The sequence below is a fragment of the Carica papaya genome, chromosome 2, assembly GCF_054855325.1.
Source record: "Carica papaya isolate Zhongbai chromosome 2, ASM5485532v1, whole genome shotgun sequence".
NCBI lineage: Eukaryota > Viridiplantae > Streptophyta > Magnoliopsida > Brassicales > Caricaceae > Carica > Carica papaya.
Window position 1 is genome coordinate 1,264,440 of NC_142310.1, and position 16,051 is coordinate 1,280,490.

The 16,051-nt window shown below is 33.8% G+C and overlaps 3 protein-coding genes across 3 annotated transcripts; 2 read left to right on the forward strand and 1 right to left on the reverse strand.

Annotated features, from left to right (window-relative positions):
* Positions 1-495: 495 nt before the first annotated feature.
* Positions 496-2,714, reverse strand: LOC110814564 (Papain family cysteine protease). The gene is made up of 4 exons (XM_022042057.2): positions 2,188-2,714; positions 1,951-2,070; positions 1,471-1,714; positions 496-874 (listed from the first exon to the last, which is right to left on the reverse strand). Exons 1-4 carry the CDS (start codon positions 2,650-2,652, stop codon positions 603-605), a joined length of 1,101 nt encoding a protein of 366 aa, XP_021897749.2. The 5' UTR covers positions 2,653-2,714; the 3' UTR covers positions 496-602.
* A 3,420-nt stretch (positions 2,715-6,134) lies between these two features.
* LOC110814666 (ACT domain-containing protein ACR10-like) lies at positions 6,135-10,508 on the forward strand. The gene is made up of 6 exons (XM_022042214.2): positions 6,135-6,590; positions 6,889-7,110; positions 7,512-7,617; positions 9,266-9,602; positions 9,844-10,128; positions 10,218-10,508. The coding sequence occupies exons 1-6, from the start codon at positions 6,437-6,439 to the stop codon at positions 10,353-10,355; spliced, it is 1,242 nt and encodes a 413-aa protein (XP_021897906.2). The 5' UTR covers positions 6,135-6,436; the 3' UTR covers positions 10,356-10,508.
* A 590-nt stretch (positions 10,509-11,098) lies between these two features.
* SPD1 (P-loop containing nucleoside triphosphate hydrolases superfamily protein) lies at positions 11,099-15,958 on the forward strand. The gene is made up of 9 exons (XM_022042172.2): positions 11,099-11,996; positions 12,924-13,138; positions 13,303-13,453; positions 13,536-13,727; positions 13,948-14,110; positions 14,213-14,454; positions 14,706-14,882; positions 15,111-15,272; positions 15,403-15,958. The coding sequence occupies exons 1-9, from the start codon at positions 11,544-11,546 to the stop codon at positions 15,703-15,705; spliced, it is 2,058 nt and encodes a 685-aa protein (XP_021897864.2). The 5' UTR covers positions 11,099-11,543; the 3' UTR covers positions 15,706-15,958.
* The last annotated feature ends 93 nt before the right edge of the window (positions 15,959-16,051 follow it).

Sequence of the window (16,051 nt, forward strand, 5' to 3'; positions counted from 1 at the left end):
AGAATTCATAAATGTAATTAGTGTACTAGAATTCTCTATCAATTTTTAATTATTTGCAGAGTTGTAGTTAATAAGAACGTCGAAACAGTTAAGACTGGATGAGAAAAAAATTATTGAAGAAGATAAATTTCTTAATATGAAAAAGTTGAAGAAGATAAATTTCTTAATATGAAAAAGAGAGAGCGATCATGGAGAAGGCGATGATTACAAAAGGCAACTCAGACTTCAATTTCTTTCCTCTCAAATTTTACGATCTATATGTATATAGGCATCATATATAGCAACAGCGTTTGTCACTGTATGTTTATGCAGTTATATATGTGTGTGTATCTGAATCTGATACCAAGTTTGTGGTGTTAAATGCAGGTACTGGATTTTATGCAGGATGGTGAAGAAACTGATGAACATATTGAAGCAGATCGATCGGAGAGATCCTTTCCCTTTTCCGTATTGATATGCTTACAGAGAAGCTGTGAGTTTGAAATGGTAATCTCTCGGAGCTATTAATATTATATATATATATTATATCTGTATCTTACACATTACACTGCATGTCCCGTTAATCTAACACAGAGCTAAAAGAAAGGGAAAATAAGCCAGTCTTAGAACACTTGAGTAACAACTGCAGACACCATCTTGTTCATTCCACACATGGAATATCCCCTGCAAAGCTTGTAATATCCATGCTCTCCCCATTGCTTTCCCCATGAATTCTTGATGATCCAATAAGGCTTATTGCCCAGCCTCAATATTGAAAACCCTTTTGCCCCGTACCCTACGAGCACGACTCCGTGGTTGATACGTCTCTTGCTACAAATCAACGGACATGATACTCCTCCAATGTATGTTTGCATAAATACAGCATTCAATCCAACTGCAATATCTCAACATTATTTCACATATCAACATCTCATATTAATTAATATCACATTTTCTATTCAATCTATTTCGAGTCGAAATTACTATATTCGTATCACTCTAACTCGTTTATACTTAAAAATTTTACTACTTGAATTACTAAAACTATAAAATCAATCGAACTCATATGTTATAATGGAAAATAAGATGTTATTATTTGTTCAATCCTTCACGAAGCTATTAGATAAGTTATGGACACATTTACATTATGCATACAAAAACTATTAACTTGAACTCATATGTTATAATGCACAATCAAATATTATTGCTGGTTCAATGCTTCATAAAGCTCGAACTCATATGTTATAATGCACAACCAAATATTATTGTTTGTTCAATGCTTCGTAAAGCTCGAACTCATATGTTATAATGCACAACCAAATATTATTGTTTGTTCAATGCTTCGTAAAGCTCGAACTCATATGTTATAATGCACAATCAAATATTATTGCTTGTTCAATGCTTCGTAAAGCTTGAACCGATATGTTATAATGTACAATCGAAATGTAGTGTATATGTCTATGGTGCGTAAGAATTATGTATTAACTTTACCTGCTAGAGGACCATAACGGACTAAATTGGCTGCAATTTGGTCCTCCTCTGTTGGGATATTGGTAAAATTTGCAACTCGAACAGCCACTTTCTCCGGATTGAATTTGCATTTGCCACGCTTTCCGGTATAAGGGTAAGAGCTCTCTTCCTCCAAACCTCCTGCCTCAATCAAGTACTTATATGCATTTGTCATAAGGCCCCCTCCGCATCCTCTATCGCATTCTCTCTTGTCCTTCGGATCACACTTCATTTGTACATATAAACATATTTGAAACAACGTAGAGTTAATACATATACATATATATATATATAATGGTAAGAGTTAATATCACCATTCTCTCTTGTTTCTCCGTATGTCAGAATTGAACTCAGATCAAATTCTCGACCATCCGACCAATGGGTATAAACATAATGATCAAGTAATGAATTAATGGTCTGATAAACATAAATTAATTATCTAGTAATGAACAAAAAACTGACCTTATTATCACAATCTACAAGCTGTTGTTCGCTGAGGCTGAGAAGTTTTCCGGCGGCTATAAAGTGAGCACCTTCAATAGCTCCGGTGGTGCTAAAAGCCCAGCATGATCCACATGTACCCTTCATCCAAATTAGATTAATAATTAATATTGATTTATTAAAGTCATCAACTTTAATAATTCTTTTAGTAAAATTATCAAGAAAGATAATAATTTATGAAACTATATATATACACACCTGTTTTTTGACCTCAGTAACGGCACCCTTCTCTCTCCAATCAAAATTCTCCGGCAACCCATCAACACCCAACAACGGCGCCGCCATCAAACCCGACTTCATCTGGGACCCACCTCCCACAACACCGGTGTACATCCTCTCGAACTCCTCGGCGGTTAAATCAGAAAACTGGGTGACTCCGTGCACGGCGGAGGGGTCAAGCGCCTGGTGCTCGGCGGCCTTAATAACATTCCCGGCAAAGATCCGCAGACGGTGGACGTACTCGTCTCTCGTAGGGTAGCTTTTCCCGTAAGTCGCCATGAAAGACAGGAACCGCTTCTCCGTGGCGGTCCCGAGGAGAGAATCGTTGACGATTGAATCGTCTGTGACTTGGCGGATGGAAGAGTCTCGTGAGGTCTCAGATAAAGCCACGCAGAGTAGCATAACCCCTATAATGAAGTTCAACGCTAGGCTTTTCGCCGCCATTGTTGCTCACTTACAGCTACTTGCTGCTCTTGCCCGATCGTCGTCTTTAAAAAGGGAACGGAGAATAATAGTTTTGAATAAATGAATTCACCGTATTGCCCTTTAATCACAGCATTTAAAAGTTGAAAATTGCTGGGAAAGGGGAAGGGTAGTTTCGGAAGTAAAATGTCAGGTAATGAAGGTGGCAGCATGCAGAGGGTAGTAAGCGGGTGGAGGACACGTGGCAGTGTTTGACGCGATGTGGTGGCATGTTTAGGTACGTGCATGTCTTGTAAGATTGCCACCTGGAATTTTTGTCAGACTAAATTAGTCAACATTACAGTGTATATATATATATATATATATATTATAGCTTCAAGTATATACAACTTTAGAGCTTAAGGGTATATCTAATTACATATATAGTTTAAGAAGGCAATTAGATTGTGTATATGTTATATATACAACAACTGTTTTACATATATAATTTTGATGTTTATATATATATATATATATAGTTTTTACGTAACAATTAAGGGAGACAAGCATTTTGAGTTTGTTTTTCAAATATTAATTACATAATTTTTATAATTTTAATAAAAATCTGAAATTTACATTTTTATAATTTTAATTCAAATCTAAAATATATAATATTTTTATATATATACAAAAGTGGGTTTTGCATATTTTGAACGGTCTCGATTTGGACCAACTAAAACCAAGCCAAGACGTGGCAGATCGTGAGTGGAGGTACATTGGTAGTCCGTGGAATGGCAGTGTAGAGAATCATACCTGGGACCTGGCCAAGTCAAGAGCACGTGATCGAGTGGGGACGCCCACGTGGTGGGATCCTATTGGAATGAGGAAGATAAAGAGCGTTAGGTGATCAAGAACTCACCAAACATATCGTCAAAATATCAGAATATAGTTGTCGTGTCTTTTCCAAGTTATCCGGAAAGGAGAATATGAAAGGTGGTATGTTTGACTTTTTAATTTGTTTATTTTTACGAAAGGAATTAAAGAACAACCAAACGTGGCCTAAATTCTGGCCCGTCAGCCGACTTCTTGGACTATTCTCTGTCACAGTAATTATGGAAATTATAATTATATTACATTATTATTATTATATATTTTTGAACATGTGGGAAAGGAAATTTTTAGTTTTGAAATAAATATTAAATTAAAAGTTTTTAATTTGAATTCAGCTCCTGTGCATTTTATGAGTTTTAATACTTGGGTCGGTTTAAATTTGTGAGAAGAAATGTAATTAATATATATATATATATAATTATATTTACATTAATATAATAAAATAATCGAACCCAACTTAGATTAAATAATTAACAAATTTAATATAATATAAAATAAATTAAACATGTTTAGTTTAATTCAAATTTACTTTTGTATGATGAGTTAATTCAGTTTTGATATAACTCGTTGAAAACTTATTTCATTGTTATATAAGATTACTCATACAAAAAAATAATTTAATTTAATTTTAACTATTAAATTAATATCTTATTTTTCAAAAAAATTAAAATAATATTTAAGAATTACGTTATCTTATATTAATTTTTATAACTTAATAACAATACATATCAATAATAATGAGTACAAATGTCAATATGGATGTCAACAAATCATGTTCGATATAAATTTTATAAAACCTGAATTTGATCTATTTACAAATAACATAAAACTGAACATGTTTCATATCCAAAGCTGAATCATAAAAATTATATTTTATTCATACCATATTAGAATAAAACTATTTTGTCTCACCTAACCCATACTTCACTTCTCTAGTCTCAAGAGGAGACTCGATAAAGTTTTTGAATTAATTCTAAATAACAATTTACACACACGCACGCAATATACATACGCACATTTAAATTATATATATACCACTTATATCTATATTTAAATTACTTTCAAATTTAAGTCTATTTTGTCTTATTTTGATATAGATTTAAAATTTTCATGAACCGACTCATATCAATTCGGTTTGATTAACGTATGAAATAAATATCTATGGAATAATTTGATTTTAAGGGGTTATAAATTTTATCTAAAGATTGACAATTATATGATAACAGATAAGCTTCTTGAAATGGTAATGAAAAATATTTTAAACGTTATTATGTTTTATATTAATAAGAAAAAAAAAGTCACATTGCCTTAATTTCATAAATTTGAATCTCTAATATCCCATTAGAATTTGAGAGGACCATTACAAAATAATAAATGCAATATTATTTAATTTAATTCAATAAGAAGGACAATTAACACATGCCTAAAAAACAAATTATCCTCTAAAAAAAGAAAATCATAGCATATTTTAAAAATTATTTGTATATTTTTCTTAATATAACATAATATATACTTTTGTATGTTTGGATATTTAAACAATAGTTTAAAAAATAATATTGAGTAAATAAATAAATTAATAAAAATAATTAATAACAATAAATTTTTTTATAAATTTATTGATTTAACTAATTAGTTAAAGTCATTATCTTCAATTATTTGTTAAACATCCAAAAATTGTACAATTATTTTTATTTTTTAATTATAAAATAAAATGAAATTAATAAATAAAAAATATTATAGATCAAAATATATTAAAAATATTAAAAAATAAATTATAACAAATACAAAATTTTGAGAATTAATTTGGTAATTTTTTTAAGAAAAAAAAAATAAAGGATTAAGTTTAGGAAATTTCTTAGTTTCAAATAATTATAATAATTAATATACCTCTTAATTAATAATATTTGTTTTCTCAAAATTCAAAATCATATTTGCTATTTAGTTCACAATTAAAAATATTTTTTTTACAATTTATTTTTATTATATTTCATTTGTTTGCATATATATATATGTATGTATGAGGTGCGAATACAACATCAATAATATTTATTATATTTTATTAAAAGTATTTATATATATGTTAATTTAGTTTTAAAAATATTGGTTAATATATAAATATCATAAAGTTTCTTCCCTCATTAATATGAAATCATAAAAAAATTAATAAAAGAAACCTAAAAGTTTAAAAATAAAATATTTATTAAAAAAATGTAAATTTAGTAGAATTTTTTTAAAATTATTTGCGGATAAAACTATATATTATTTATTTTGTTACATAAAATAAGAATATAATTAACTAAAAGAATGAAATTCTGACAATATTATAAGGTTAATTCATGATTTCTAATTATAAATTCTGATTACATAATATTTTATTATTAAAATTTCATTTAAATTTTAATTTAACTGACGAAATTACAATATTAATTTATAATAATAATTAAATTCAAAATTATTACATCCTCATTCACCTAAAACCATAGAACCTACAAGTCAGCTTTAATTTAGTTTCAGCCAATAATGTATTGCCACGTGTCCTAGACCAGTAAACCTGATCATAGCTGATTACTACGTTTAAAATTGATTTCTCTCCCTCTCAAGTCCGAACTATAGATAACGAGAAAGAAACGAGAAATTGAAAGTTCCTGCAGAAGAAAAAAAAAAAAACAGAGAAGCGAGAAAGAGAAGAACAGAGGATGAGAGAGACAGAGATCTGTTTTCTTACTAGCCTTAGTTGTTGCTCACTATTTTGACGGAATATCCAATCCATTACCCACCAGCTACACCAGAGCGCAGCAAAGATAATAGCTGAAGGAAAATACCGGACTGGGTCTGGTTGGCTTTTCGGCTTTTCACTTATCTGTTCAGATAATTTCATGACTCGTCGCAAAGCCGAAACCAGAGAAAACAGAGCCTGAAAACGGGAGAGAAGAAAATGGGCATTTTGTATGAGGATGTGGTGGTCATTAGTCACGCAGAGAAGGCGGAAGATTCCACGGTGATCACTGTTAATTGCCCTGACAAAACCGGGTTGGGTTGTGATTTGACCAGGGTGATTTTGCTGTTTGGTTTGAGCATCTGCAGAGGAGGTAATCTTCTTGATAGATTTTATTTTGTGGTTATTTTCCCTTCTATATTATGAAATATTTCAGTGGGTCTAAGGTTACTCGGTAAGAGAATTTATGGTTCTTGGAAGAAAATAATGGATCGTCATCGTTTTTCTTTTGTTTTCTTTACTGGCTTTTATTTTTTCTCACGAGGATATAAGGGCAGGAGTCAATAATTAATGTGAAAGAAATTATTGGTCATCTCTAATTTGTTTTCTTTACTGGGTTTTCTTGGTTAATGATTGAAGTGATTGAGTTTTTGTTCTTGTGTGTGGTGAAGATTTTTCAACGGATGGAAAATGGTGTTACATAGTCTTATGGGTGATTGGAAAACCAAATACAAGGTGGAATTTGTTGAAGAAGAGGTTGTTGGAGGTGTGCCCATCATATTTTTCTACATCACGAATCTACTATTACCGGCCGGAAAACCAGCAGCCGAAGCCGCCAGATGTTTTCTATTTGCAGTTCTGGTGTTCTCACTACAGGAAAGGCTTATTACATGGTAATCTTTCTTTTTCTTTTTTTTTTCTAAACCCTGAATCTTCACTTTCTTGGAAAGAAAGTTTCCTTTTCTTTGATTTCACTTCTTTCCTGAGTTTTTATGTAATTTCTTATTTTACAATGTACATATATATATATTTATCTGGGTATTTCACTCCTTGAAACTTGAAACTTGAAGATTACAGAAAAATCATAAGTGAGGAATCTTCCAGCTGAGCTTTAGCTGAAACAAACATGATATGGTTATTGCTTAATGGGTAAAAATATAAAAGCTGATCTTGTATAGTAAGGTAAAAATATAGGAAGTTAGCTAGAGGTCTGAGCTCTTCCTAGCAACCATTAGATAGTGGTAGGAATGCCTTAAATTAACTCTATTTATTGCGTTCTCCTTTTCTCTTGTAGATGTGACTGAAGTTCTTTGTGAGCTAGAGCTTACAATAAAGAGAGTAAAGGTATCTACTGCTCCAGATGCGAGAGTTATGGATCTCTTTTTCGTAACTGATACCAGGTATTTAATTTAATCTTTATCTTCAGTATCATATTGAAGCTGATTTTCTTTTTCCCTCATAGTTTTAGTTGGTTTACTTCTATTTACATGATGGGAAAAGGAAAGGAGATTTAATCTTAAAAACCAGTCTGCAATTCTCAATTACATTGTTGATTTTGAAATCTTTTCATCTTTATCTCCTGTCCACTGAAGCAACTTAAGGTAAAGTTGTGGTTATCACTTAGTAGTAATAGATGTCAATTCTATCATTTTACATTAGAATGAAATATGGTATAATGCGAGTGCAATATGGATATTCATGTGGATTAAGATCAAATGATCAGAAGATGATATTAGTACTCCACTCTAACTGGGAAGTAATATAAATATTGATTTAACTTTTTGATTATGTACATCATTGTTGCCTAGTAGCCATATCTTGGAATCTACATGATTCTGATTCAGAATATGTGATTCACCAGTTTCCCTCAAAGTGCAAAAAGACAAGCCCTTCAATAGGCAATTTTATTTTCTCATGAGAAGATTTTGATGCAATTGCTATGACGAGGAGGCGTCCCATTGAATTATTCCGTTAGGTCAGACAACTCGTTGGTTTTTCCAATTGCTGTGTCGATTTTTGTGGCTGAGCACATAGGCAAACTAATGCATTTGAGAGACTTTGGCTTCATAGTTTAACCTTGTGGGTGTCTGGGAAAATTTTTCCTGTTATAGTGTCCATTATGTTCTTGATTTTTTCATTACTTTTTAAATGCAGTCTTTGATTTCTGGAAATTATGAAGAATCTGCTAGGTCTGTAATTAATATATTCTAGTAAATTTGGGTATTGCTGCTTTCTGAGGGATGTGCTTGGTTATTTGGATTTGAGGGAATTTAGTTAATTGAACAATTTTCAACTAATATCATTTTATCCTTCCCTTTGAAACTCATATTAAACTTTCAAGTGAATTAATATATATGACCTCAATTTTTCTGGACTATCAATGATGATAGAAAATCAGCTTGAATAGCAATGCAGTCATTAATTCCAGTACTAATGTCTTTGAAAATTTGTCTCTTTTGATAATGTTCATGTTTCTTTAGCAAAATCTCAATATGGGTTTATCTGATCTCTACAAAACTAAGAAGAATCCATAAGGTATCTACTCGTATCTTTGGGAGTAAAGTGGTGTATCTTGGTGCTTTCTGATTGATGCTCTTGGAAATTGAATGCTTGTAATTCGAGAACACCAGAGGTTTTGCTAATAATTTTCTTCCCCGTTAAACAGATAGATAATAGATTTCAGAATAATACAATAATTATGTTGTCTTAATATCTATACAGCCTGCCAATAATCATGATCGCTTTGAGCTCCATGGTTTTTTAATCTTAAAAAATTTTAATACAAATTAACGTTGAAGCATTAAGACATTAATTTACTAACTTTTATTTCATGCGCAAACTAATTTAGTATTTGGCTTTAGGCTCTTCCGAGTACAATTAGTTAACTTAGATAACTGCAATCTGTAAAGCACCTCTGGTGCTCCTGTGATCAGTAAGCATATTGGTTGACTTACCCTTGGATGCTCCTGCTCGAGGCAGAAGGAGATGGTTTTCCGTGGAGATATTCATAATTTTATTTAATTAATAAAATTATGTACCATTTTTCAGGGAACAACTTCACACAAAAAAGAGACAGGAGGAAACAGTTCTTCACTTAAGAAATAAGTTGGGGGATATCTTGATAAGTTGTGAGATTGAATTGGCTGGCCCAGAAGTTACTGCATGTTCACAAGGGACCGCATTTCTTCCTCCGGCAATCCCAGAAGGCATGTTCAATTTAGAGTTACCCCCCGGACATCCAAGTGGAGTTCTTCCTTTCAATCCCATATCTATAACAGTGGACAATGCCCTTAGCCCCTCGCATACACTCATTCAAATCCTCTGTCAGGATCACAAAGGTCTCATTTATGACATCATGAGAACCCTAAAGGATTATGGCATACAGGTATAGTAGCTCTGCCAATATATTTTTACATGAGAAATTGTTTATATGGAGTAATATAGTCTTCCCTTATAGTAATTTTGGTTGTCCTGATTTGGGGAATTCCACATGAGTTTCTATGATAATCACTCAATCAAAAGTCAAGGTTTATCTTCCATTGACTTAAAAAACACCTCCTTGTGGATGTTTTTAGACAATTCCAGATTTTCAAGAAATGATGGGTTAAATTTTTACGACACCTCAGATTTCTTATGGACGATTCTTTGCAAACCCCAAAGGAAACTGTGAGCTGGACTTGTTCATTATGCAAGCAGATGGGAAGAAGATTGTAGACCCTAACAAGCAAACTGCATTGTGCTCTCGACTTAAGATGGAGCTTTGGCGTCCTATTAGAGTAGCCGTGGTGAGCCGGGGCCCTGATACTGAGCTACTTGTGGCAAATCCAGTTGAATTGTCTGGCAGAGGTCGTCCTCTTGTTTTTTACGATATCACCCTTGCTCTCAAGAATCTCACCACCCGTATCTTTTCGGTACCGAACTTCAATACCTTCTCAGAGTATCATAAACAAACCTAGCGCAAAACTGCCTAGTGGGTTTATCATGTTTTTGATGTTTTCAGGTGGAGATTGGAAGACATTTGATCAATGACAGAGAATGGGAGGTCTATAGAATCCTACTGGATGAGGCAGACAGTAATCCAGTTCCAAGGAGCAAGATTGAAGAGGGTGTTAGGAAGATATTGATGGGTTGGAAATAGATTTATATATTAAACTTGCTGGCCTTTTCGTGAATTTAGAAATCAATATACAGTGTTTTCCTTTTCCTGCTTGGTCTAGAGAGCTAACTAGATGCAGTGCATGTAAATCAGAAAATGTTTGATCAGAAATGAGAAGCTGTTTCTGCTTGTCCATCTGCAGTATTAGTGATGATATCCAGATCTCTCTGTCTTAGCCCTTGGAGAATTTGTAATTCATCTCCATTCCCAGTTTTGCCTTTTCATTTTTGTAGGTAGTTTAGAGGCAGTTAGGTAAAGGTCTTCCATATAAACATTGTTTATGGTTCTTTTTTGCTTCGTAGTTTAGCCTATGTTTGATTGAGGTGTTAGAATACGAGATCATTTGTTTGAGAAAATAAATTTTTAAAATATACACAAAATTTAACTTGGTTCGACACATGTATAATTATATGAGAAATAATTTTTTTATAATAAAATAAAAATATATCGTCAATAAAATTGTAAATTTTTATACAGATAAAATATCAATATTTTTTTATAAAATTTTATAATATATACAAAATATTTTTCAAATAGATACAGATATGGACTTTAAAATTTGATCATACTGTAAAATATTTGTGGAAGTTAGCAAATATATTTCTTTTACCTTTCCAATCCACAGTTATCAGAGTGGAATAGAATTCTTTGGTTCAATAAATTTGGAGGCTAAATTAATCAAAAGCTGGCGGCTAAATTGAGAAAGAAAAGACGAAAGTATTTGAGTTTTCACAGATCCAGACGCCTCTCTCTCCTTCCTCGTCCTCCAAAATTTTCAGAGTTGATTTTAAAAAATCATTGGGTAAACCAAATTGAAGATTCTAAACTAGTAGAAGCCTTCCAAAGAGTCCCAACAATCAAGCAAAGTAGCTTTGAGCGTTTCCTCAAGAAAGAAATGTGTGGTCCAAACTCCAAAATCCCCCACGTGGCCTCACAATCTTTTGTTATCTTCTTCTTCTTCCTCCTCCTCCTCCTCCTCTTGTCGGTCCCAGTTTTTCTCCTTCTCTCCAATCCCAGAGGAGATACCTTCGAATCTTCCTCAACCTACACACTTCATATCTCCCTATTCTTCTCTGCTCCATACTTTTCTTTCCATCCACCACAACTCAAAATCAAAACGACCCAGTTACTTTTCGGTTCTGGGTTTCTTCCAAAACCAGCTTATTAACCATGAGAGCTTTGAGTTCACGGTTCCTACTGATCGATATCAACACCTCATGGCACGCAGCCAATCGCATCCCCCATCAACTCATTTCTTCCTCCCCCTTGTCAGTTCGTAGAACACGTCGCTCGCGTCCCAGGATCGCCTCCGCAAAGACTTCAACTGGGGCTCCCGGAGTACGTCGGCCATCTGATCGGTACCAGCTGGGAAATGGGTCGGCGTCGGATTCTGCGAACTCGGTTTCAACCTCGCGGTCTCAGGCTTGTACGGAGCTGGAGGCGTTTCTTGAGATTTTACCTGTGAGGATGAGGAGGGAGCTTGTTCGGCATGAGGAGATTGGGGAGTTGATTGAGGTGGTGATAGATTTGGGGAGGAAGCCTCTCGCCAGGTTTCCTTCCGGGGATTGGATGATCTCGGATCAACCCGTGAGGCACGAGGATTTAACGCATGCCATATCTAAGGTGGGATTTCATAACGAGTCTTGTTCGAGTTGAGCTAGGCAGAGTTTTCTCTTATTTAGAACGCAGTTTGATTTACTTGCATTGTAGGTAACTAGTATTCTAGGCTTTTAGAGTCCCATTATTTATGGTTCATCAGCATGATCATGGAAGCTATAGTTGCCATTTTTGTCCATCTCTCTCATGAGAAAATTCTATTATGGTTGTGGAAGCTTGATTATGAATATTCTGTATATATCATGGGGAATATTCTGTTCATATCCAGATAAATATTCTGGGAGAAAATTATAGTATTTTTCTCTATATAGGATCTATAACTCTATTGGTAATGAATTATCATTTTCATAGTGAAAAGTTTTTTTTCAGTCTTGCCTTTGAACGTAGACATCTCTGTCGAACTAAGTTAATTCTTGTGTCTTTTCTAATTTTACTCTTTATTTTGTGTGATTGTCTATATTGAGGATTTATTTTCTCAACATAATGGTTGTGTAACTAATGAATATTAATGGAGTAGGATCACTTTTCTTTTTGGTTTTAAGTACTATAGTTGCTTTATATTCTTTTTTCTTTTCATAATCTGCTCGGAGAGAGAGAGAGATCTAATTGCTTGTTTACTTGAATGAGCTTGTTTTGTAATTTATTTTACCAGAAGATATCTGGGCAATGTTGGTAATTTCATTGAATGTGCTGGTGGTTGATGGATTTCACTATAATTCTCCATAGTGAAACATCACTACGAATCGTTATGGATGATCCCAACTATGGGCTCAAATCTAGGCATAAAGTTAAATTCCTTCTAGTTTCCATGCCTTCAAAAAGAAAACAGGTCAATATGAATAATCATACAAATATAAACCGTGTTAGTTGAGATGTTTATGAGTTGGTAGATGTACAATGAAGTTTTCATGTAAATTTCATTATTACTTTTAGGTCGGTGATTTTTCGGATGATAACCGCTCGGGTATTAATAGATCATTACATCGTATAAGTGCCATCCGAAACCGTAAACTGCAAATCATTGGCCTTACTTGTCGGGTGGGTCGAGCTGTATCTGGAAGTGCTGATATTATACGTGATTTAATTGGGGGAGGAGGCTCCATCTTGGTCATAGGTCCTCCTGGAGTCGGCAAAACAACCTTAATCAGGTATCTTTTGCTGTCTGCACCAAATGTACTCTTCTTTGAAAGCTCTAACTAATTTTACCAGCTTCTGACCTACCCTTTTTCTTCAATTATGAATTTTGTTGCAAAAAAATCTACTTGCTTCTGCATGAGAATATTAGTATATCTGAAAATTCTAAATTCTGCAGAGAAATAGCTAGGATGTTGGCAGAAGAGCACATGAAACGTGTTGTTATTGTTGACACATCGAATGAGATTGGAGGTGATGGAGATGTCCCTCATGCAGGTATTGGTCGTGCAAGGAGAATGCAAGTTCCTAATGTGAATATGCAGCATAATGTGAGTTTTCAAATGAATCCGACTTTCATTGATGGAAATCTTTTCTATTTGATTAATTTTTTTTTCTTTTATTTACATGCAGGTTATGATTGAGGCAGTTGAAAATCATATGCCTGAAGCCATAGTAATTGATGAAATTGGTACAGAGCTTGAAGCATTAGCTGCCAGCACGATTGCTCAACGAGGAGTCCAGTTAGTTGGAACTGCCCATGGAATGACTATAGACAATATAATGAAGAATCCTTCACTACAGATTCTTGTTGGTGGCATTGAGGTTACAAGAAACTTGGTTTTTTGTGCTTTCTTTCTGCTTATACGGTTAGACTATTTGCAGGATGCTCTATTATTATGTTAGATCTTTTAAATTTGATCTGGATGTTGCTATGATTCAATTAGTGATCTCCAGAATGAGATAAATTTCACAACAGTAAAACTAATGCAGTCAAGTCATGTCTAATAATGTACTAAGAAGTACTTCCTATATCTGAAAACAGAGTGTAACTCTTGGAGATGAGGAAGCCAGGAAAAGGAAAGTGCAAAAGACAATTCTTGAAAGGAAGGGGCCTCCAACATTTACCTGTGCTGTTGAGATGATATCTAGAACTGAATGCCGAGTGCATCACAGACTCGATGCAACAGTTGATGCTATACTGGCTGGTGTGTTCTATTTTTGTCCTTGGAACCTGCATCTATGTTGGAAATTTGTTTTGAAACGAGGTCAATAGGTTCTTAATGTGCATTATTCTTTTTTTGTGATAGGGAAATCTCCTTTGTTTGAGGTACGACAAATGCATGCTGAAGATGGTAATTCACTTGGGTCACCAGTTCCTTCGAAGAGCCATCTAGAAGAGTCTGAGTTATCTGTTCAGAAAATTAGTAATGCTGAACTAGAGTCTGACAAGGAAGATGAAGATTATGCAGCTGCCCTTCCATTTAAAAAACGGAACACTGGCAGACCTGTAAACAAGAGGAGCTCACCCATTTGTGTATATACTTACAAGGTGAATGAGAAAACATTTCTGTTTTCCATTACTTTTTTCGTTTTATACAATATTGACTGTTGAATGACAGATGAGTTACAACTTATTGAATTATATGTGAATACTATATTATAGGTTTTCGCACTCATAAATTTAGTATACCTTTTTTGAGCAATAGGAAATAGAATATTTCCTTGAATGACCTAGAGGAAGTTTTAAAATTGAGAATGATGATATTGATGCCATTCTCTTGACTTTGGATATGGTTTTAGATTCTTGAAGCTGATCTCTTACAAGTAGCAGATGTAATGGGGCTCGAAAATGAAATAGACGTAACTGATGATATTGGAATGGCTGATGCAATTCTAGCTTCAAGTTCTGAATTGGAGCAGAACCCATGGATTCAGGGTGTAGCTAAATTCTACAAGTTACCCATATTTGTTATTAAGGTATCTGTTCTTTCTATAGAGAGCAATATCTGTAGACAATATAGCATTCCAAGTTTTTCTTTTGCAAGCTTTGGGGGCAAAATCGTGGATGATGACATTGATAGCATAGGCCCACGATCCCCCAGGGGTATGGCAAATTCTATGGAAAAGGTCATGAAGCATGAGATTAACTTTTCCTGCCTGTAAATAATCAAACCTCATTTCGCTTTTTCTTTAATGGGATTGCAGTGGAATACCATGGCTCAAATGGTGAAGGCAGTTCGTATGATTCTTGGAATGGAATCATTTGGCTCGTTGCCTAGACGGTCACACAAAATCTCCTTCGATATTGAAATTGAAGATGATGCACCAAAAAGAAAACCAACCCTTGAAGAAATTGATGCCTTGGAGGTATTATCATTATTTTTCTCTTTTTCATTTCCCAGTTTTGCTTGAATTTGGTAAACTTTTTGTTGCCATGGTAGTAGAACTTTTTTCGTTCTCATTACACCAAGTTTATTGGCATCTTTGTTTGTAACAGGAAGTTCGACTTGCAATTGAATATATTGTTATTCCTGGTGGCGAACCAGTTGAGCTTCTTCCTAGATGTTCTGAAATAATTGCGCGTCAGCTTGAACTCGTTGAAAGCTACCAATTGTCTGCAGAAAATTCGGGTACTGAACTTAACCCAAGGCTGCAGATTCTCCCCCAGAAATTAAACAAGAAATCATCCTCCAAATCCTCCAAATCTAATCCAACTTCGGAAAAAGCAACCAGCTTAAACTCGCTAACTGGTGGTGACGGAGGAACTAGTGTTAGCCGACTGCCTCTCCTACCGGAATAATTGACTATGTAACCAACTGTATACATGCTTCAATCTTCTATTGATACAATAACAATGTAGAGTCATGTAAATTTTGTATATCATTTTTTTTTTGAAAGAGTAAATTATGTATATCATGTGATGTAATTATTTGATGTTGTCAAATATATAGTGCAATTCATTGTATTGCTCCATCAATGGGTTAGTGAATAATTCAAAACTACAAGCTAAGTATCTCCTTGTGTAAAGTTATATTGCACAAGTGATAATTCTATCTTCTCTCTCTTTTTTCCTGTGGGATATTTACTGTCAAACTTTGAAGTCTAGATTCTTCTTTGGTTTCAAAGGCTAAGCATAAACTCTTGTA